Source organism: Psammomys obesus, unplaced genomic scaffold, assembly GCF_907164565.1.
Source record: "Psammomys obesus unplaced genomic scaffold, mPsaObe1.curated_primary_1811, whole genome shotgun sequence".
Taxonomy (NCBI): Eukaryota; Metazoa; Chordata; class Mammalia; order Rodentia; family Muridae; genus Psammomys; species Psammomys obesus.
The window spans coordinates 23,969,752-23,993,161 of NW_026596117.1; the positions used below are offsets into that span (position 1 = coordinate 23,969,752).

At 47.8% G+C, this 23,410-nt stretch overlaps 2 protein-coding genes across 2 annotated transcripts in view; both read left to right on the plus strand.

Annotated features, from left to right (window-relative positions):
• Txndc15 (thioredoxin domain containing 15) overlaps nt 1-4,214 on the plus strand; it is a 13,210-nt gene extending 8,996 nt beyond the window's left edge. Inside the window, exons 4-5 of the mRNA XM_055629331.1 lie at nt 2,357-2,487; nt 3,684-4,214. Coding sequence (XP_055485306.1) covers nt 2,357-2,487; nt 3,684-3,880 — 328 coding nt within the window. The 3' untranslated portion in view covers nt 3,881-4,214. The remainder of the gene's footprint in view (nt 1-2,356; nt 2,488-3,683) is intronic.
• Nucleotides 4,215-6,374: 2,160 nt separating this feature from the next.
• Nucleotides 6,375-23,410, plus strand: part of Pcbd2 (pterin-4 alpha-carbinolamine dehydratase 2) — a 50,173-nt gene continuing 33,137 nt past the window's right edge. The window contains exons 1-2 of the mRNA XM_055629328.1: nt 6,375-6,659; nt 11,454-11,585. Of these exons, the coding sequence (XP_055485303.1) occupies nt 6,570-6,659; nt 11,454-11,585 (222 nt within the window). The 5' untranslated portion in view covers nt 6,375-6,569. The remainder of the gene's footprint in view (nt 6,660-11,453; nt 11,586-23,410) is intronic.

The following is a 23,410-nucleotide window of genomic DNA, read 5'->3' on the forward strand; positions in this document are numbered from 1 at the left end:
CTTTCTTTCTTTCTTTCTTTCTTTCTTTCTTTCTTTCTTTCTTTCTTTCTTTCTTTCTCCTTCTTTTCTTCAAAGTCAGGATTCCTTTGTGTAGTCCTGTCTGTCCTTAAACCACTGCCTGGCTGTCTTTTTCTTTCTTTATACTATTTACATTTACTTTTCTATTTATTTTCTGAGACAGAGGTTCATTCTGTACTCCAAACTAGCCTTGAATTCTCAGTAGTCCTCAGACCTCAGCTCCCCAGGAACTGGGATTCCAGGGATGAGCCACCACACTTGTTTGTTCTTACATGCATATTACAAATTATGCATTAATGTGATAATTATGTACTCAATATACTAATAAATAAATGTATCACTTTATAGTGACATTATCTTTGTTTATATGTATTTGATTGTTTACAGGGATTTTTAATCTTTTCTTTCTTGGGCAGGGATTTATTAGAGTGGCTCACAGGCTATGGTCCAGGTAGTCCAACAGTGGCTAGGCCAAGATTCTAGGCCAGTGGTCTCCAGTCTACATCCCAAAGAATCCCAAAGAAGTAGGCTCAAATATCAGTGAAGGAATGCCTTCCAAGCAGGATGGGTGAACTTGCCAGCTGGGTTGAGGGCAAGCAGGCAAAAAGCAGAGCCTTCTCTTCCACATTCTATGTAGGCTGCCATCAGAAGGGATGAGCCAGATTTAGGGTGGGGGTCTTCTCACTTCAAATGATCCAGTCAGGAAAATACCTCAACAGATTAGCTATCACATGTGGGTGTCTGCGTGTGTGTGGAAGCAGAAGAGCATTAGATCCTTAGAGCTGAAGGTACAGGCAGTTGTGACCAGCCCTATTCAGGTCCTCCAGGAGAGCAGTATGTGCTCTTAACTACCTCACTATCTTTTTGGCCCTGACCAACTGAGTATGTTGAATTATGGTATTAATAGGGGCCTTTCCTAATACCCATCCTAGCTCCCAAGTAACTGACAGAGACCTATAACATTTATTAATAAGCTTTAAAGCACTAGGCTGGGCAGATGCTATTTATTCTAACCGGTCTACACTGATCTGGACTATTTCCCAGCCATGTGTCCTGTTACCTGTCCTCTTGTCTTGCCTTGGCCTTCTACTATATCTCTCTTTCCTCACGGCAAACTCCTCGTGATGACCTCCTCCTTGATCATCACCACTTCTTCCTCCTCTCCCTTTCTTTCTCTCCTCCTCTTCCTCTGAGACCCCCTGACTGGCACATAAGTCCTGCTTCCTGACCTCTCTCCCCAGCTATTGGCTAATCAGCTTCTTTATTAACCAATCAGAGATAATTGGGGAGCATCCTTTATACAACCTTGATACAGTCAATTCTCCATAGAAATGACAATGCCCACGTCTGGTCTGCAACCCGATCTAAGGGCACAGAAATCAGCATCTGAATACACAGTGCACAAGAGTGTCCCCAACACTAGGAACTGCTGTCTGCTTCAGAAACTGTACATGGTCTGCTACAGAGAGCAGCGCTTGTCAAGCTCAAAAGTACACACTACGCCCCGGGATTTAGGTCCGGCTTTCTTCCCTGCACTCCTTTCCCACAGGCTTTGGCATCTGCCTTACTGCCTTCCTTTGCCTCCATTGAGTGCCTTAGGCCTCAATGGAGGCCTAAGGTTATGGAGGACACTTTCCATTCCAGGGGCTGGAACAGGTATTTGACTCATATGCCAATGTCTGAATGACAGAAGTGACATTGCTCATCCAACATTGCTTACTCTAGTGATGGGAGAAACTGAGGCTTAGTGACTTTAATAATTTCCCTAGAGGTCATAGCCAGTTCTGTCATCAAACCACTGCCAGAACTGGACTTGTCGTGTAACAACAAAACATGCCTGCAGGCCCATTCTACCCAAGCCCTCCCTTCCTAGCTGTGAACTCCAGGTCTGTTGACTGAGTCATGGATTCCTTTGTACCAATTTGCCAAAGAATTGCTTACTTACTGTATGCTGACCCTTTTTGAAGGAAGGGATGGCCATTCTGAAGTTTGAATTTTTTTTTTTTTTAATCTGTCAAGAAAATTTGACACACTATGCTTTATCCATGAATTAGAATTTTCTGGTCTGTGTTGTTTTGACATTTGGAACTTAATAGCGGAATCATTGGGCCATGGCTGGAACCATGTCCTAATAGCAACTGATTTGGATTGCAGACCAGGAATGTCCCAACCCTGACCCATAAGGAAGGGGCAAGGATTAGACTAAAAGTCAAAAGTTCAGCTATCAGGAACTGTAGGCCACACAAACTTTTCATTGATTTCCACCTATTCTCATAGGTGCTCATGTGAGCAAGTATGTTGTTGGGGTTCCTAATGTAACTCCTTCTTTTTCCTGCAGCCTTTCTACCAGATTTGGCACTGTAGCTGTCCCTAACATTTTGCTGTTTCAAGGAGCTAAACCAATGGCAAGGTTTAATCATACAGATCGGACTCTGGAAACACTGAAAATTTTCATTTTTAATCAGACAGGTAATAGAGATGACATCCTGGGGAGGAAGGCTTGTTTGTTGTTTGTTTGAGACAGGGTTTCTCTGTGTAGACTGGGCTGGCCTCAAACCCACAGAGAACTTTGTTAGTAGTAGCATACAGTATTTCTTCTTTAGTCTGTGTTGTTGCAAGTAGCTGTTGTGTTTCTGAGATTTAACTGAATTGTTGGTTGTGGTTATATTTTGTTTGTTTTCATTGTGTTATGTTTCATTTATTAATCCACTTACAGAAGTTTTTTTTGTTTTTTTTTTCTTTTTTGAGACAGGGTTTCTCTGTGTAGTCCTGGCTGTCCTAGAACTTACTTGGTAGACCAGGCTGGCCTCAAACTCAGAGCTCTGTCTGCCTCTGCCTCCCGAGTTCTGGGACTGAGGGCCTGTACCCACCACTAGAAGTTACTTTTTTTTTGTTAGTTTTTGCCAAAGGTGATGGCCCTATTGTTTATTTCTCTCAAAAGCTTGATTGTGGCAAGTTGCAAAAATGCCTTCCTCTGGAAACCATCTTTTTTAAGGCCCTAGAGCCTTGGCTGAGAGCATCCCACTTCTCTTTGAGGCCCACTCACTAGGAATGAGTGCCGATTAGAACATGCCTCAGTGCACAATCTACTCAGTTTTCTTTTGACACTAAGGAACAAAACTCCTTTTTATCTCAGATTGGTGATAGTATTACAGGGTTCCTGGGAATTCTGAGCCTTGTCCCTGACTGGTATGGGGAGAGAAAGTCATTGTGTTTCGTGCTTGTAGATAAATTCTAGGTGCTTGACATCTTTGGTGATCACCGACCCAGCCGTGGGTGATTGTTCTTACAGTTCTTTCAGTAACTTACTTGAAGGCACCTTGATAACCTGCGGAAACTTTTGAGAGCAGCCTTATTTTGATGAACTTTGGTCTTCCGAGAACAAAAGGCAACTCTAATAGGACATTGACTAGAAAATCTCCAAGGAGTTGCAGAGATCCTTGAGATTTAGCTTTGAAAGGCCGGAGGGAATCCTGATTCTTTGATATGGTGGGCAGGAAGGCAAGTTACAAATTGCACTGACATGCGGGTGAAATCCTTCCAAGATACGCTTGAGGTGGTGTTTATTTTTGGGTTGCTTGTCACTGTGCATGCCACGCACCATACTTCAGACATGGCTCAGATGTGTTTTCTCTCTGATTTGAAACAATTGATTTCTCTTTCAGGTATAGAAGCCAAGAAAAATGTGGTGGTAACGCAAGCTGACCAAATGGGCCCTCTCCCCAGCACTCTGATAAAGACTGTGGATTGGTTGCTTGTATTCTCCTTATTCTTTTTAATTAGTTTTGTCATGTACGCTACCATCAGGACTGAGAGCATTCGGTGGCTGATTCCAGGACAAGAGCAGGAGCATGCAGAGTAGAGGTGGAACTGAAGTGCAAGAGGAAGAATCTCTCTCAGCCCTTCCTCAGACAGTCACAGACTTTCTCCACTGAAACGCTAACTTGCAGCAAAAGTCAGATTTAATAATCATGTTCCTGTTAAACTACTGAAAGGCTGAAAAGATTACATTTGAATGGGTTTTTACTGTGACAATTAGCAGATGCAAAAGTGCTCACTAGAATTGACTGTGTTGCTTTTGACACTTGAACATAATGAATTTTTCTTCTAGTGTCGTTAAGCAGGGAAGTGTTGTGTGGGTGAGTGTGGGTCTGTAAGTAGCACCCGATGGACAATAAAAAGTTCCTTGCCCCTTGTCTTGTGATGTCTGCTTTCACTGAAAGGCTTCACCTGTTTTTAGGAATGATGGATGTTAGGAAAAGTAAATGTTGTTCTAATTGAGAGCATATACTTTCACCAGTTATATAACCAGCACGCATTCTTTGAACGTTAAAACTCTGAACCCTGAGCTAGGTTGAGCTCCAAAGGAAATACTAAACACTGTTCTTGCCTGGAGGTTGAGTCTGGTCTAGTTTAGGACACATTTAGAAAAGAGACAACATGGGCCACTAAGATGGTTTAGCAGATAAAAGTCCTTGTCAGCGAGTGTGAAGGCCTGAGTTTGATCCTGGTGCTCCACACGGTAGGAGAGAGCTGAGCCGTAAACGCTCCCTTCTGATCTCGAAATGTGTGCCATAGCATACCCCCAAAAACTTATAAATAAATATAAAATTTATAGAGACAACATACTCTCTACAAACCTCTAAAGCTGTTCTTGAAATTCAGATATGAGCATCAAGTGCCTAATGATAAATTAGGCATTGTGTTTTTGACACAGGCTCTTACTGTGTAGCCCTGGCTGGCCTGAGACTCAACTGTGTGGACAGCACTGCCTCCAGCTCAGAGATCGTCCTGCCTCTGCCACTGCAGCTGTCTTGACAAACTGTCAGGTTAACTGCTTCAGCACTCCCAGAGCCCCTGTTGGATGATGACCTCTCGGCCCTGACGCCCTTCTCCCGTTGCTCATGACTAGGTTTGAGATGAGAGTGCTGGGAAGGCGGGAGAATGACAGGCCACTACTGTGTTAAGACACTAATTCGTTCTCTCTCCCTCCTCCTCTTCCAGGGTAGCCCAGGCTGCCCTCAAACCTCAGATCCCCTGCCTGGCCTCCTGAAGGCTGAGCTTCCAGGTGAGAACCACAAGCCCAGGAGGGCTCCTCATATTAACATACACATTTCAGGAATATTTTTCATGATCATAAACACTAAGGGTAAATAGTAGAAGCAAGGCTCCAGCCTGCTCCCGGTACCTCATCCTTAGGCGTGAGCCTAAAACATCACCCACGTTACTTTAAGTCAGTGCCGCCCGACCCGCGCCCTCAGACCACCCCAGGTTCTGCTTTCCCTGACTGTTACATCTCGTCAGCTGGGCAAAAGAAGTTTAAATTTTAGGCTCTCGGAGGCTTTATTATTATATTTTTCCAAGTCCATTTGGGATACAAGACTGCTAACAGTTATGAAACCAATCTTTAAAAAAAAAAAAAGATTTATTTATTTCTTATTTAAACAGTATACAGTATTCTGCCTGCATGTGTGTCTGCACACCAGAAAAGAGCAGCAGATCTCATTATAGATGGTTGTGAGCTACCCTGTGGTTGCTGGGAATCGAACTCAGGACCTTTGGAAGAACAGCCAGTGGTCTTGACGTCAGAGCCATCTCACCAGACCCTATGAAACCAACCTTAAATGAACTCTTTAATATATATGTTTGCCAAATTCTCAATAAAATATAAAAATAAGGAAATATTTTTGAGACAGGGTCTTACTGTGTAGCCCAGGATGACCTCTAACTCCCAGCGATTCACCTGCTTCTCTGCCTCTAGAATTCTGGGATTAAAGGCATAAGCCAGAGTGCCTTGCAAACTGATAATATTAACGTGCTAATTTAGAAAAAAGTAATGGCGCTGTGCAAGGTGGCACATACCCAGAATCCCCAGCTCCTGGGAGGTGGGGGTAGATGTTCAAGGCCTCTGCAACTTTGTACCCGGGCAGCATGAAACTGTTCCAAGAAAGGAATACAATAAAGTTACTTAGTAAAAAACCAAAAAGATCCCAGCACTCAGGGAGGCAGAGGCAGGCCCGGAATCTTGTGGTTTCGAGGTCAGCCTGGTCTACAGCGTGAGTCCGGGACAGCTAAGGCTACACAACAGAAACCCTGTCTTTGAAAAAGTAAAACCAACCAAACAAAAAATCCAAAAAGATATAAACTGAGCAACACTTCACTCAAAACTTAGTACTGTGTTAAAACCCTTGCCTCATACCCCGGGTTTTAAAATGGTCAGTTGCATCGCAAGGGGAAAAAAAAAAAAACCGGCAAAATAATGAAGACCCATATACACACTTATGGCACAGGAAAGAAGACGTCTCTGCTGCACCTGTGCACGGGGCACAGTCAAGGCGCAGGGAGGGGACCAAGCTCGGAAGCCAAAGCTGCCCGAGCAAGGGCTTCACAGCACCGACCCCGGCGGGCAGGACCCCGCGCACCCCGCCAGAGTCCCGACCCCGCAGGGCTCCCCACCAGCCCCGCGGACGCAGCCGCCCAACCTCGCCAGCCGCTGCGGGGGCCTTCGGCGCAGGCGCCGCGTCAGGCAGCGCGCCGGGCAGCCCGGGGCCATGGCGGCGGCGGCGGCGGCGGTGGGAGCGCGCGGCGCCGTGCGCTGCTTGGCGGCGCTGCGCGGCCGGGGCGCGAGCGGGGCGGCCATGGTGAGTGCGGCCGGGCGGGAGAGCGGGGCCTTGGGCTGGGTGCGTGCACCCCCGCGGCTCCCGTGGAGCGCGGTGCGCACGCCTGAGCCTTCGCCGGGGAGCTGAAGGCTGACGGCGTCTGTGAGTTCGAGGCCAACCAGGGCTAGGTCGTGGACCCACGACAACTTCCGCCGTTGTCTATGAGCTGGCTCACCGGAAACGGGCTCGAGTTTAGAAAAAAAAAAAAAAAAAAAAAAAAATCTAAATATGAAGATGAGCTGTGAGACTGGTGGGTCGTGGCCATTCTGAGTGCTGCGGTCCCCAGGGCCCCCTGTGTGGCCAGCTGTGTTGTCTTGCTCGTGAACTGTAGGAAGAATTCGTAAATTACTTTTTTTCTTTCCGTTTCTGAACAACAACACATCGATTTTTCTCGCCACCTCTAAAGAGGACATTTGGTTTTCTTACTTCAGACATTAATATTTCGGCCGTGCGTTGCAGCCTGTAATTCCTGCATGCAGCAAGGCTGAGGCTGGAGGATTACCGTGAAGCCGGCTGGGGACCCTGTGGGTGGGCAGTGAGACCCTCTGAGCGGTGTGGAGGGCCAGTGAGTTGAGGGAAAGTTTTAACTAGCGGCTCCATCTAGTGGAAGATGTAGCGAGAAACGCACCATTTCATTCACGGGAGCTCATTAGAGCCCATTTGAAAAAAAAGAAAAAAATATGAGTAAGTCATAGACATGATTTATTTTCCTGTAAAATTTCTGTAATGAATTTCCTAAAACGTAATTTTTTTAAAAAAAATCACACAGTGGAATTGTTGAAATCAGAAAATTATGCCGGTAATGCCCATTTTTGACCAATGACTTTAGAGAATTTTTTTTTTCCTGGTATAATTCTGGGGCAGTCATTTGCATTTGGTTAACATTTTTAAAGTTAATTTAATGAAAATAAATTTCCTACAGGAGTATGTGTGTGTTCAGGCACACCAAACATTCTCCTGTGCTCCCTTTCCCACTCCTTTCCTTCCTTCCAATAAAAGAAGGGATGAGATTCATTGTGTTTTTAATGAGATAGGTTTCTTGTAGCTGAGGCTGACCTTGAATTTGGGTGCATCCTGCTTCTCCTTCCCAAATTCTGAGGACATAGGCACATGCCACCACCCTTGATGTGAAAACTTGGTGTTTTGATACTGTAGAGACCCAAGGGCCATGAGACCTGGAGAGGCCAGTTGAGCATGAAAAGCTACTGCCTGCCTTAGGAGACAGGGCCCTTGGCTCATGCCTCAGGCTCTAGCCTCCTCATATTGGGGAAGGTACAAGGGACTGATTTATCACCAACAGCGGGTTGAAAACGCATGAACGATGGCCAGCCGGGGTCAGTGGGACTGAAATGGCTGAAACTACAAGAGTAGGGGTCAGTCGGTCGGGTGCCCATCAGGACAGCCTCCAGCTGGGGGTGCTTTTCCTGAAGCTCACCCAGGGTCTGCTTCATGTCACCCTCAGCCTCTGTCACGTGCAGGTGATACCTTGGGGAAGAAAGGACAGAGATGAGGAGTGGAGCTGATTCTACCCAGGCCCTCTTAGAGCCCAGACCTTCATGGGCTTGATGGTGTCCTGTAGAAACTGCTCCAGCTCAGGGAAGGGCGAGACGCTACAAATGTACAGGATCTGGAGAGGTTCTGGAACATCAGGAAATTTCCTGGGGAAAGTAAGGATCTAAAGGCTTGGCAGGATGGACAAAAAAAAAGTGTCCTCCAGAGAGCTCAGTATTCTCTTTGGGCCCCAGGATCAACACCCGAACTTTCTCCTTTTCCTTATCCTTTCCATCTAGCAAACCCAGAGCCATTTCCTCTGAGAAGCTCACTCTGAGACAGGGTCTTGCTGTATAGCTCAGGCTGTCCTGTAGTTCCTTATGTAGCAGCTGGCCTCAAGCTCACAGCCCTGCCTCAGCATCCTAAGGGCTGGGATTACGGGTGTGTGTGCCAGTTTGCTTGGTTCATTCTGATCGAAGACCTTACCATCATTTCTGTTGTTATAAAATAAAAAATAGCAACACCTCCTACCTCAGGAAAAAAAAAAAAAATTGGCTTTCATTGGTTGGCCTGGAACCCACTATGTAGCTGACCGTTTATATTCCCTAGATCTTGTGGTTTTCCATACCTCCCTCCAAGCCTGTGAAAAGGACCCCCGGGCTGCTACAAAGGACTGGGGGGTGGGGCTGGAAAGATGGCTCAGCAGTTAAGAGCACTTGTGTCTCTTGCACGGACCTGGGTTCCCTTCCTGGCTTCTCTTCTAGCACCCGGCATGGTGGCTCACAACCATCTGTAGCTTCAGAAACAGGGGGTCTGATGCCCCCTTCTGCCCTCCATCAGCAACACAGTACACCCACACAGTGCATGTATATGCACAGGCAAAAGCGCTTACCAAAAATAAAAGTGAATGAATCTTCAGGAAATAAAACAGTAAAAAACCCCAAACAGAGGGTTGTGCTGAGGGCATGTCTTTGCAGGGCCATTGATGTTATGTAGATCAAGTGGCCCCATTTCACAGTCTTTCCCACAATCTCTGCAGGCTTTCATCTCCGTAGGGCTGTGGGTAGCCCAGCCCCAGAGGGAAGCAGCACCTTCTATGGCCTCTGGCTGACCATGGCATAGTCCATCCTTACTGTGTTTCATGGTTTTCTCTGCTATCAAGTCCCTGTGAAAAACAGACACGCTCCGAGTGGACTTAATATATTTAGGTGTTTGATGGACAGTTTAGATTGTTTTCTATAGTAGACCTCTGTGTGAAAAATACCAGAACTCAGTGGGTTTGCTGCTATGTATCTGTGACTCCAGCACTGAGGAGGTGGAGGCAGGATGGTTGTCATGAGTTCACAGCTAGCCTGGGCTAGTGAGAACATATATCACCCCTCACCCCAACTCCTGAAAAAAAAAAAGATTTCAGAACTAATTATTTTTTTATTTTATTTTTAATTTTTGTTGTTTTTTGTGGGTGTTGTTTTGCTTTGTTTGTTTTGTTCTTTTGAGACAAGGTTTCTCTGTGTAGCTCTGGCTGTCCTGGAACTCACTCTGTAGCCCAGGCTGGCCTCAAACTCAGAGATCCACCTGCCTCTTTCTCCTGAGTGCTGGATTTAAAGGCGTTTACCAACATGCCTGGCTGTTCTTAACATTAAATTCTTATTTTGGATCGCAAGCCTTTAAATGTTTTTGCTTACGGTGGGAGAGCATAGCTGCTCTAGTAGGGAGAATAAACAAGAAAACGGGATCACTGGCATCGTCAAAAGGTAGAATGCCTTTGCCTTCCCAACTGTATTCAAGTCTGTGATAAAACGTTGGAGGGGTCTAGAGGTAGGTGTGAGTTGGAGCTCCATGTACAGAATCTGGAGTGTGTAGCTCAGGGCCTGCAACGTTAGCTCAGTCTTTGGGGTGAGTCTCTCTGAGGTCCCTTCACCTCACCTCCAGGAGGTGAGACGTGAGGTAGCCACGGGTGCTTAAGCTGGAATGGTAAGCTGTGCTCATGGTTTACAATAGTCTGTGGTGTTTAATGTTTCTGGGTTAGCAAAGGAAGGCGCAGGTTGAATGGCCGAAGGGCTGAGTCGTGACTGCCGCCTGGAGAGGAGAATGAGGTGGGCAGTGTGGGCAGGTACTGAGGGCACCCTGAGTGGTCCAGCGACACTTGAAGGGACTTTGTTTTACTGGCACTCTTATTAGCAAGGCAAGGACCTTTTACCTGCCAGAGAGGGGCGGTGGAGCCCGAGGTTGTTAGACAAAGTTCCATGGATATGTCCATGGATACGTACACTTGGTTCCCCTTGTATAAGGGCTTTTGTTATAGATGACAGGAAGAGACAACTGTCTTACAAACCAGACATCTGTGAAGACACAGCATGACTATGGCAAGTCTTATAAAGGACAACGTTTACTTGGAGCTGGCTTACAGTTTCAGAGGTTTAATCCAGTATCATGGTGGGAGGCATGGTGGCATGCAGGCAGACATGGTGCTGGAGGAGTATCTGGGAGTTCTGTTTTTCTTTATTAATTTATTTATTTTACGTATGCGTACTCTGTCTGCATGTACACCTGCACGCCAGAAGAGGGCACCAGATCACATTACAAATGATTGTGAGCCACCATGTGGTTGCTGGAAATCGGACTTGGGACTCTGGAAGAGCAGACATTGCTCCTGACCACCCAGCTGTCTCTCCAGCCCCAGGAATTCTGTATTTTGAGCCATAGGCAGCAGCTGGAGACTGAGCCAACTGAGTGTAGCTTGAACATGTGAGACCTCAAAGCCCTTCTCCAGAGTGACACGCTTTTCCAGCAAGGCCACACCTCCTAATAGTGCCACTCCCTGTGGGACAATCTTTCAAGCACATGAGTGTATGGGGCCGTTTGTTCAGACCACCACACCATCCTGAGGAGCTCACCATTCAAGTGGGCTGCAGAGACGGAAAGTGCTTCGATGTCCATCCAGAGAGCAGCAGGCCGGGGGTGGGGATCCCACCAGCAGCACCTGAGAGAGTTGTTCTGCCTCCTTGCACATCCTGGGATTCTGTGGCATCTGTGGCAGTGGCAACAGCAGTCTTGAACCAGAGTTGCTGAATTGTGGAGACTGAGGCAGCACTCAGGGAGACAGGACACCAGCCATCTTCTGTTTGCCTGTCTGTTGAGAATAAAGGAAGGAGAGATGGCTAGAATTTGTTTCCCCTGAGACTTTTCTTTTTTTTCCTGTATCTCTTCCTGAAGAGGTATAAGTTTATGAAAAGAGTTGAAATAAATGCTGACCCTTTCAGACAGAAAATGTTTTCCTCCCAGTCTTCAGATGCACAGTGGCTGACCGCAGAAGAGAGGAACCAACTTATTCCTGGCTTGAAAGCAGCAGGGTGGTCGGAGTTAAGCGAGAGAGATGCCATCTACAAAGAGTTCTCCTTCAAAAATTTTAATCAGGTAATTCGCGTGAGTCGCTGGTGTCACCAGGTGCGGTTTTGCTCTCATGTCCTGTTGTTTCTGTGACTACTGCTTGTCGGGTCCCAGTGGGCTTGGATCCACACTGTCTGGTCCTTGTGAGTTCAGTGACAGAGACTGCCCCTGCCGACTTGGGCGTATGTAACCCTTGGGGAGGGTTGATTTTGCTGACTTAGAAAGTCAGCACTCTGCGCTGGTGTATATTTGTAATCCTGGCACTTGGGACACTGAGGCAGGAATGTGAATTCAGGGTCTGAATAGTGACTATATAATGAGTTCCTGCCTGATGCAAATTGTAAGACCTTGTCCATCACATCCACATTCACACACATACAGAATGAATGAATGAATGAGTATTATATTCTGAAGCTGCTTTAGCTTTGATTTGGGGTTGAGTAAGATATTTAATCTTTTCTGAATTTTAAATAACATTAGATAAAGATTTGCATATTTTTCTGTATATTAGAAGGTGCACGAATAAGGCAGTTGAGAAATATGACCTGCTTGCTTTCTCTACTTTTTCAGTGCGATTAAAAAAAAGTCTTGTAGTTGTGTTTTTGCCTATAAATCCTCTCCTAGGCTGCACCGCTCCCCCTCCCCGCCCTCCTAGCCTGCTACCCAGCCCCTGCCCATTTCCTAAACTCTGATCTCCCCCTTGGCGGCTCAGCCTTCCCAGGTAACTGTTCCATGAGGGCCCCACCCTCTGCAGAGAGTCATCTCCCATGACTTAACATTCATGACTGCTCCGCTTCATCTGTATGAGGTAAATGCTTCTGCCCAGCTCGTGTTTGCTCAGCTCCTTCGGTAATCCCTTGGGCAGATTTATTGTTTTTATTTATGCTAGGTGTTGGTATCTAGAAGTCAGAGACTGTGTTTGCTCAACTCTCCATTGTACATGGTTCTGAGTACAAACAGGCGTTGATTGCAGTGTAGACATTGATTACAGTGTTTGCTGGTTTCTGCAAGGGTGTGCAAGCACCAGATTCCCACTGAAGAAATACCCTTGGCACGTTTTCCTGGTAAATGCCATTGGCTCTGTTGAGTTGCCTGCCCTGTTCTGTTTTCCTGTCGTCTGGCTGCCAGCCGGTTGCTGTAAGTCCCCAGCTCCTGAGAGACCCCGGACTGACTCCCTGTTCCTGCTGCCTCTTGTGCTCCACAGCTCTTGTCAGGGGCTTAGCACTCCGTGGCAGGCGATCTCACCGGTACAGTAAGCGGTACATAGCTCCAGGTAGCCTTTTCCAAGCTTATTAAAATTCTTACATGTGTACAGCTTGACTTCTTTAAGCCTGGGCTAATTTATTGGGCTTGAACATGTGGCTTAAAGTACTACAGTGGTGTTGCCTCAGGCCCTGCCCTGAGTCGGTCCCCCGGCACTGCTGCCACCCGGGTGGGAGGGAAGCGGTGCAGGGCATCTTGGAGGGACTGTGCCATTACTCACTGCAATGTCTCACCGCCTAGGCCTTCCCCTTCAGCTTTTAGGAGGGGGACCAGCATCCATATTACATCCTGAGCTTGCTTTCCAGCAGGCTCTGTGACTTCTACCTGGACAGTGGTCTGTGCCGGCACTGGTGTGGCAGCTATCCCTGCCCACACACAACCAGAACACACCTGTAACTAATAGCAGAGAGAGCGAGGACACGCTGTGTGCAGCATCTCAGGAGATTAAAGACCTGGTGGTGGAATTCAGCCTCCACAGCAGACTTAGAACCCTCTGAGGAACCAGCTTTGCCCTTGGTTGGGTGTTGTTCAGAAAAGGGCAGGTCTGGATTCAGTGCTTTATGAATCTTGCCTTTAGGGAGACTAGAAGGAGATAGGGCTAGCTGGAGAAAGAGGCATTAGCTGGAGAGCAGGGATGTTCAGCGTGAGGCACTGAGCCCTCGTGCCTGCTGTGTGCCTGCTCTTCCTCATCCCTGACGGTCACAGGGTGGCTTTGTTGCTGTTACTGTTCCGTTCAAACAGCTGCTGTGGTGCGCACACCTGTAGTCCAGCACTTAGGACAGTAAGGCAGGAAGACCACCAGGGTGACGTCAGCTTGGGCTATGAGGAGGGTCTCTGACTCAAAGAATAGTCCAAAACATGGGCTGGTGAGGTGGCTCAGTAAGAACTCTTGCTTCTAAACCTGATGGCCCACATATTGGAAGAAGAGAACTGACTCCCTAAAGTTGTCTCCTGTCCTATGCGCTTGCACCGTACCATGCGCACACGTGTGTACATGCACATATGTACGCAGAGAGCATACACACACACACTCACATTCACACAATAAAAAATAAACATATATAAGAATACAGCAAGGCAAGAAAGAGAGCATGAAGGACTGGTGAGTCCCAGGCCTTCCCAGACACAGCAGCTGCCTCCCTCCTGCCCGAGAGTGGGTCAACAATGCTGCAGTGCTCACAGATTCTCACTCTCCTCGCTTACTCATCTTCCAGGCTGGCCTCCGCCTCCACCTGCGCCCCCGCCTCCGCCCCCGCCCCCGCCCCCGCCCCCGCCCCCGCCCCCGCCCCCGACTCCGACTCCGACTCCGACTCCTGAGTGCTGGGTTAAATTGTGGGCCACCACACCTGGCAATAGTGTAGCGTCGTAATAAAGATGGAAATGTAGATGCTCCGCCAGAACTACTCTCCTTATTGCTGTTCTGGGCTTTCTCTAGCAATCTAATTCATTCACAGTGTGGTGATTGCATTTACTGCTAAATGTCTTTAAATCCATTTGATTTTTCTTAAAAGACTTTTTTCTTTCTTTTTTTTTTTTTAAAGATTTATTTATTATTTATACATTATTTTGCCTGCATGTATACCTACATGCCAGAAGAGGGCACAGGATCTCATTATAGATGGCTGTGAGCCACCATGTGGTTGCTGGGAATTGAACTCAGGACCTTTGGTAGAACAGCCAGTACTCATAACCTCTGAGCCATCTCTCCAACCCCTTTTCTTTCTTTCTTTTTTTTTTAATTTTCTTTTATTTTTATTAATTACAGGTTATTCACTTTGTATCCCAGCTGTAGCCCCCTTCCCTATCCCTCCCAATCCCTCCCTCCCTATTCTTTTCCTATGCCCCTCTCCCAGTTCACTGATAGCAGAGTTCCTCCTCCCCTTCCATCTGACCCTAGCCTATCAGGTCTCATCAGGACTGGCTTCATTGTCTTCCTCTGTGGCCTGGTAAGGCTGCCACCCCCCACCCTACCCGCCCCCCCCCCCCCCCCGCAGGAGGAGGTGATCAAAGAGCCAGCCACTGAGTTTATGTCAAAGATAGTTCCTGTTCCTATCATTGGGGAACTCTTTTGGACACTGAGCTGCCATGGGCTACATCTGTGCAGGGATTCTAGGTTATCTCCGTGCCTGGTCCTTGGTTGGAGTATGAGTCTCAGAAAAGACCCCTGTGCCCAGAGTTTTTGGTTCTGTTGCTCTCCTTGTGGAGCTCCTGTCCTCTCCAGGTCTTTCTATCTCCCCCTTCTTTTGTAAGATTTCCTGTACTTTGCCTAAAGTTTGGTTATGAGTCTCAGCATATCTTTTGATATCCTGCTGGGTAGAGTCTTTCAGAGGTCCTCTGTGATAGGCTCCTGTCCTGTTCCCTGTTTTCTCCCTCTTCTGATGTCCGTCTCATTTGCCTTCCTGAGTGAGGATTGATCATCTTTCCAGGGTCTTCCATCTTGATTAGCTTCCTTGGGTGTACAAGTTTTAGTAGGATTATCCTATATTATTGGTCTAAAAAAGACTTTTTAAAAAAATATGTATTTATTTTTATTATTTATACAGTACTCTGCCTGCATGTACACCTGCATGCCAGAAGAGGATAGCAGATCTCATTATAGATGGTTGTGAACCACTATGTGGTTGCTGGGAATTGATCTCAGGACCTTTGGAAGAGCAGCCAGTGCTCTTAACCTCTGAGCCATCTCTCCAGCCCAAAAGACTTATTTTTAAATTATGTGTGTATGTTTATCTGTGTAGAGGTATGTGCATGTGAGTGTGGTTGCCAGAGGAGTCCTGAAAAGGTCATTAGGTCCCCTGGCACTGGAATGGTAGGTCGTTATGGATCACCTGATGTGGGTGCTGGGAACTGAATCCAGGTCCTCTGGAAGAGCAGCAAGTGCTCTTAACCACTGAACCAGCCCTACAGTTCTTGTTTTTTTTTTTTTTTTGTTTGTTTTGTTTTTTAAACCATGAAAATAATACTTGTTAATGTTCTGCATGCTTCAAACACCAGTCTCTGTGGTTGGCATTACCCCAGGTTCCTGCACCTCCCAGCAGAGAAGATGGATGCTAAGGTGAAGAACAGGCAATGTGGTTTGAGTAAGGGAGGGCTCCATGAAAAACCGGGCAGGATATTGAAAAAGGGGCAAAGGGCAAGGCATTCTTTTTCTTTTTTCCTGCTGGCTTTGAACCTGGGTCCCTTAACATGGTGGGGCCTGGGTTCTGCCACTGGACTACAGCAGCCCAGGAGGGGAAGGCAGTCTCAGATGGAATATGCCCTCTGGGGAGAGAATGTAGGACGTGAAGGGCTTAGCATGTCAGGATCTGTGGAAAGAACATCCCAGGTGGAAAGGACAAATTTCCTTATACAAAACGGTCTCACATGATGGGATAAGAACCAGAAGGATGATTCTAGAGTGGACAGAGAGGACACAGGGTTCTGGCACCTTGTTGGCATGGTGATGCTTTGGACTTTTTTATGAAGGACAGCTGCTAGAAGATTTAAGTAGAGAAACTTGGCTTTTGTTCTAAAATAAGTTGTGCCAGTTCTGCTGAGGATCGGTGGACAGAGGGTAAGCGCCAAGCAGGCGAACTCTCTGGATGCCGCTGGACCAGTCCACGCCAGCGCCTGCAGAGCAGAGGCAGCAGCAGAGAAACAGGTATGACCGCTTCTAGTAAGTTTGAAGATGGAACACTCAAGACTCGGAAGAGCAGGGGCTGAGCTCAGTGGTGCAGTACTTGCCTGGCGTGCACAGGACCCTGGGGTCCATCCCAGCACCACACACATACAGGAAGAGTGAGAGACTTGCAGATGGATTTGATGTGGGGTGTTAAGGGTGTCCCCAGAGTTTTGGTTCGAGCTGTTGGGTGGAGGAGGATGGCATTGGGCCGCATGCTGAACTACAAAATCAGGGCATGGGGGCGGGAAAGGAATGGAGAGCCGTGTCTCAAACACACCAGTGTGACACCTGTGGAGAGAGCAGGCAGCAGTGCTAAGGTCAGAACCTAGGCTGTGGTGCCAGGCAGAGGCAGTGAGAGCAGAGAGCAGTGCAGGTGAGCCAGAGCTGGTAGGGCTGGTGTGGCGCTGCAGGCGAGGGCCAGTTTGCCATCACGTAAGAGAGGGCACTTCTGACTGTCCATTCTGGTGAGGCCATGAGCTGCCAGCAAGGGGCTCTGGAGGTCGAGGGAGGTAGAGAAGGAGGGGTCACCTGGAGACTAAGGTAATGAAGTAAGCAGGGAGAGGTGTCATTGAAGATTTCGGTGCAGCTTTCAAAGCAAAGACTTCGTTTTACCCCGCTGTGACCAGCCGCATGGCCACAGGCTTGGAGTAGAGACTGGGTTGGGTTTTTAAAAAAGCTGACTTTTGGCCAAACAAGTGTCATGGAGTAATAAGAGGGGCGAGGGATAAAGGTGGGTGCCAGGGAGGTATTAACCGTTGGAGTCCAGGCTGGTGAGAAATGCAGCATTGGAGAGGAGGCGGATGCAGAGAGCTGGGAGTGCATTTGGCATAATCTTTCAGGAGCTTCTGGTAGTCAATCTTGTCAATTAAACAAAAAAAATTTATTTACTTATTCATTCATTGTTTTTACAGTGTTCTGCCTGCATGTGTGCATGCGCACTGCAGGGCAGCAGAGCACATTACAGATGGTGGTGAGCCACCACGTGGTTGCCAGGAAGTGAGCCCAGGTCCTCTGGAAGAGCAGACAGTGCCCTCAACCTCTGAGCCATCTCTCCAGCCCCTCAGGTCTAAAATTTTAACAAACATTTTATCCATTATTATTATTTTTTAGGTAGGATCTCACCCGGTAGCTTAGGTTAGCCTCAAACTCTTGACCCTCCTGCTGGGGATGCCTGTTGCCTAATTTCTAGAATTACAAGTATACGACACATATGCCCAGCCGTTGTTTGGTTCTTTGGATAGTCTTCTCACCTCCTTATGTGAGGTTTTTTTAAAGGAGTTTGTTTTTAGTTTATGTGCACGAGTGTTTTGGGTGCGTGTGCATCTGTGCAGCACAGATGCATATGTATATGCATTCCGGCCTGCAGAGGACAGAAGAGGGCGATGGAGCCCCTGGAAGTGGAGTTACAGATGGTTGCGAGCGGCCATGGGGTGCTAAGAATTGAACCCAGGTTCTCTGCAAGAACATCCAGTGCTCTTAACTGCTGAGCCATCTCTCCAGCTCCATCTGAAGTAGTTTAGCCAGGCACAGTGGTGAGGCCTGTAAGGCCAGTGGTTAGGAGCGGGAAGCAGAAGGATCAAGATTACCATGGGCCACATAGGACTTTGTCTCACAACAATAAATGAAAGGAAGGCTTTCAGGATTACACGTGGTTTTTAAGTGGCTTGCTTATTAATATGTGTCCAGTCGTATTGCAAGCTTTATTCTTTGTTTCATTTATTGCTGTGGAAAACCAGTTCTACGTTTTCAGAGCTACTTCCGTGATCTTGCCTTGGATTAAAAACCTGTTTTGCTAAGCTCTTTTAGGCTTCGTTATAATAAGAAATAGCCAGCAGACTACATTTGCTGTATTTTCTCTGAGAGGTTTTATTCTGAAATGGGGTTAGTTCCATTTAATCTACATTCATTCGCTATCTTAAATGGGTACCAACACTTGCTGCTTATAAATGTGAAAATTCCTGGATTTTCCAGTACAGGTTGGTGAAGTAGGCATCGGTGTCCGTCATGGCAGCGTCTACTGTTAGTGGTGCCGTGGCGGCTCCATAGTGCATTGCAGTGGGCAGGGTGATGGTGCTCAGCAGTGACACTTGGAGACATTTTGGTCTCAGGGCGAGGGGTGGCTGGGCTCAGAGTTTGTGGACTCAGACAGGGTGGGACTGGCATTTCCAAGGGAGTTTTGCCTTTCTGCCCATGTGGACACAAGGCGGGAGAGGCTGTGTGTGACATACACATATGTTGGGCATTTGCCACCTGTGGAGCCTTGAGGGGACAAAAATGTCACTTAGAAACGTAGGAGTCTGTTCCACAATGAGAAACTGCGTTGTGCATGAATGGGGTGAATGTGTACCTTTCAGCATGAGGACATGTTTTACAAGTGCAGCCCGGGAGGTTTCAGAACCCAGGAGCTGCTTCTCCCAGTACCAACCACTGGACTGTCCCTGTCCTTTCACTCCTGGGCATCTGGGCCGCCCTCGTAGGTGGCACCCACGCTCAGGGTCAGGAGTGGGTAAGTAGCGATGGCTGGGCACTTGTCTCAGGGCCTCTGGGCCTGTGAGGGCTTTGGGGTGGTGGATATGTGCGGTTTCCTGGTAGTAGAGGTGGGGGCCCATGTTTTGTGGTCAGCTGTATTCCCTGAGTTCCTGGTGGACTCTTTGTCCTGTGCCTCTTTGTCTCCACTTTCTTAGTGGCCTGCCAGCCAGCTGGAGCAGTTGGTTTCCTGTGATCAAATCCTATGAACTGGCTTGTCCTCACTTTCCCTTCTAGAGGGGAGAATTTCCATGGTCTAATTCAGTAGCCAGGACAATACCTTTTGCAAGGCAAGGGGCGAGCCTCCTTTGTTCTCTAGCTCACTGCAAGCATTTGCCTTTGTGGCCTCTGAAAGATTGCTGGCACTAGAGAGGGAAGCGAGGGTGCTGGGTGAATGCCTAGCTCGTGGTTGGCAGGCTCTGTGGTGCTGGTGGTTTGGGTCCCCAGCAGTGGTTTGGAGGTATGTACACCTCTTGCTGGGCCAAAGAGGTGGCCATAAGTGCAGCCGAAAGGTACTATGGCTCAGTTATTTTTGAAAGATGTGCATGGAAGAGGATCTGGAGAGATGGCTAAGAGTTCTGGCCGCTCTTCTACAGGACCCTGATTCGATTCTCATCACCTACCTGGTGGCTCACAACCATCTGTAACTCCAGTTCCAGGGGATCCAGGGCTCTCAACTGGCCTCTGCTGGCCCCAGGCCTGCACAAGGTGCATAGACACATGTATAGGCCACATACTGATACATATACAAATAAAATGATAACTCAAACAAGATTTGCGTTGAAGAATTGGCAGTAGGCGTAGGGTTAACAATTTGAAATACTTGGCGACCTCAGAGGCTTGATGACACCAGAAGAAAGGCAGCCGCCCCTGGGAGTCTTAACAGTCCTCTGCAGGACTTTAGTGTAGGTCTTGGCCTCTAGTTGTTTGTTTTTTGTTTTGCACATCAAAGCTGTGGGTCAGTTACTGGCCTTGAGAGAGGATATTCTGATGTTGATAGTGGACACTCTGCCCTGTCTCCTGCCCTCAGCCACAGAGGTGTCATTTTGTTTGAAATTTAGACTGGTGTCTGTGTTTCTGACAGGATAAGCTGAAAGTTCATGGTTGTCCCAGACAGTGCTTTTTAATTTAATTTAATTTTTTGTATTTTGAGACAGGGTTTTCTGGGTAGTCTTGGCTGTCCTAGACTTGCTTTGTAGACCGGGCTGGTCTTGAACTCACAGAGATCCACTTGCCTCTGCCTCCCAGAGTGCTGAGATTACAGGCGTGCGCCACCGTGCTGGCACAGTGCTTTTGTTTAAAGTGTCCAATGATGACTTTGTGACTATTGTAGAGTAAGAGACAAGAAAGAGTCCTTTGGGAACTGGCTCAGTGGTTAAGAGCACATGCTGCTTTTGCAGATACTTGAGTTTAGTTCCCATGCCACACTGGGCTGCTCACAGCCACCTGTAACTCTACACGCCCTCTTCTGGCCTCTACAGGCACCAGCACTCACATGTAGACACCTACACTTCACCTTTTAAGAGTGACGTTTTCCTTGGAGCACAGAGATGGCGGTACTTTGGCCAATGTTACCCACAACTCAGGAAGCTGATGGAGGTGTCTGTGCCGCCTGTTGGTGTCCAGGCTGGAGTTCCAGGGCACCTGTCTGGTGCTGTGAGGTGGTGGCTGGAACTCCAGTGTTGCTGTCCACCGAGCAAAGGGGTAGAGCCTACAGCATTATCGCTGGGCTCTTGGTTCTGCATGTGTGCTATACAGCAGGTGTAGAGCCCATGTGTAAAAGCACGCAGGCTGGATGGGGGTAAATGCAAAACAGGTGTCAATAAGGTAACTATGATGCCGAGAAGTATATAAAAAAAAAAAAAGACGCTGTAGTCACCACGCTGCCCTTTAATAAAAATGGACTTTTAACTGTATCGGTTTTTCTTAGTTATGTAGTAAATCTTATGTTTACAGAAATTAGCCTGAGCATTTTCTAAAAGTCAGACAGCCAAGCAATATAATTTCCTCAGCAGTGTTTGTCTTGCCCTCTTACAGATGGCGTAAAATCAGGTGTGTGAAAAATAAGAAAGCAGTCTGAGCTGACGAGAACGGTGTTTCAGATTTATGCCCTGCAGATGACTTTGCTGTGATTAATGTATTCGCTGCTTCTTTATTGCTTTTTGCAGATAATGTCCCTGCTGCCTGGAAAGTGCTGTGAGTTTAAACCCTGCCAGGTTTAGACTGTTACTATCAGCAGATGGTTTCCTATAAATGCCGCAATTATTATCAAATAAAGAATTGTCATGAAATTCATTGACATAAATTTCATTTCTGTAAATTGCTTTTACTAGGATAAAACCTAAGGGTAACATTTAGGGTTTGTGAAGTACTTGCGATGAGGTTAGCGGGATAAAGTGGGCACAAGTGGCTTGCTTTAAGTTTAACTGACAAGAAAATAATACTCAAGAATTAGGGACTCATAGAGGCATTTGTTTTCAGCCGACATTGCTGGAACTGCTTAAATGTGTTGGAAATGAATTAGGGACAATGAGCTGCTCAATAATTGCAGACAATAATTGGAAGGAGACCTTACATGATGCCTGGGCAGTATTTGGGTCTTAGGCCCCTCCATGCTGTTTGTGTATTTGTGTGGAGTTTTGTGACAGAACTGTGGGTCTGTGAGTTTCAGAACATGGAGCGGGGTGCTGGCGAGGTCGCTGGGCAGCTGACCTCCTCTTCACAGCAGCAGGACAGAGTTATGCCTGCATTTCTGTAGCTTGGGTCATGGCTGATCACTGATTTGGTCTGCTGGTGTGGACAGGTTGGAGAGGGTTCCGACTTTGACATTTCTGATTTGCTTTCTTTAAACATTGTATGTGTCAGAGTGGTTTGTGTACGTGTATGTATTTGTGCCATGCGTGCTTGGTGCCTGCAGGCTGTAGAAGAGGGCCTCAGAACCGTAGATGTCTGTGAGCCACCATATGGGTTGGGACTGAACCCTGGGTCCTCTTGAAGGAGCGTCTCTCCAGCCTCTGCTGGAGACACTAGCATCTTCTCCTTGCCACCTGTTGCCTGTTGAAGGAAGCATAGGACTGGCTGACTCATGGGATCTTACAAGATGATGCTGAGCCAGAGTGAAGTTATGGGATGGCTGTCACACTGGCTCACGTCACAGGAGGCACCAGACTTTTATCTCTGGCTCCAGCAGCGATGCTCTCAGGTCCTCCGTTTTTATTGTTGTGGTCATTTTCTCTAGCAGGGATCTTGTTTTTGAAGGAGGACTGTTGGATGACTTTCCTCAAGCTTCACCCTACCTTCCTGAGAAAGGGCTACTCAGCAGGCGACACAAACAAGGCTGCACTCACTGGGGAGTAGCCCCTTTTCCACCACCAACAGTAAAAGGCCATTCAGCTGTATCGTTAAAGGCAGTCCTATCAAAACAGCAAACACTGTGATTGAGTCAGCTTGCTTCTGTGCCCCTGGCCAGCAGGGCAGGGTTGCGGTCTTCTACCAAGCCAGTCCTCAACCTGTCTTCCACCAGCACAGCGCTGGGTGTGGGAATGCCCCGGTGCCTGGAACAGCACCCAGTTGGCAGGAAGGACAGGAGCCACATGGGCTGTCTGGCTGGCTGGCTGAGGGCCACACGGCGCTGGGTGCCAACTGCTAAGGGGCTGGCATTGTCAGGCCAGGCAGTGGAAGGATGGAACTGTAGCAGAGCACACGGTCCCTGGTTTCATCTCCACCCACAAGAGTGCCCAGGTTTGTTGGAGAGGTGGCACATCCCCATTTTACGAAGTGGAGGAGGGTTTTATAAAATTGTTCTGGTTAGTGGGGTCTTTGTGTGTGAGGCGGTGGTATGCCCAGGAGGTGTGCTTCAGTGTGTGCCTGCAGAAGTGGGGCTGGAGTTCCAGACAGACCTTCCAAGGTCTGGAATGTATATGAGGAGGGAAGGATGAACTGGCAGGCAGCAAGGCAAGTGCAGGGGGGATGTGAGGACCCTGAGACAAGCTCAGTGAGCCAGGTGACAGATGGCAGTGGGGCCTTATGGGGCCCTGCTTTCCACCGTCTTGAGCTTGGGACGTCTGAGAGCAAAGTCTTGTCACTGTTGTTTCGCTCGCTTGGATTTCTAAGCAGGATGCGAGCTGAGGACAGCAGGACCCTCCCGGTCACCCTCAGGACTGCTGCAGTGGTGTCCTTGCCATCCACAGAGTTAGACACTTTGGTGGCCTGTCCCCTGGAGGCTCCCCACATGCTTACGTGGCCCCCAGTGCCACAGTGCTCTGGCCATTCTAGTGTCCGCTCACAAAGCCCCAATGCCTTCCTGTTGTTTCTTTCTGGGTGTATTTCGTCTTCTCAGAGGCTTTCAAGGCTGCCCATGGGCCTGCTTGGACCCTACTGCTCATGAGCCCCTATAAGAAGC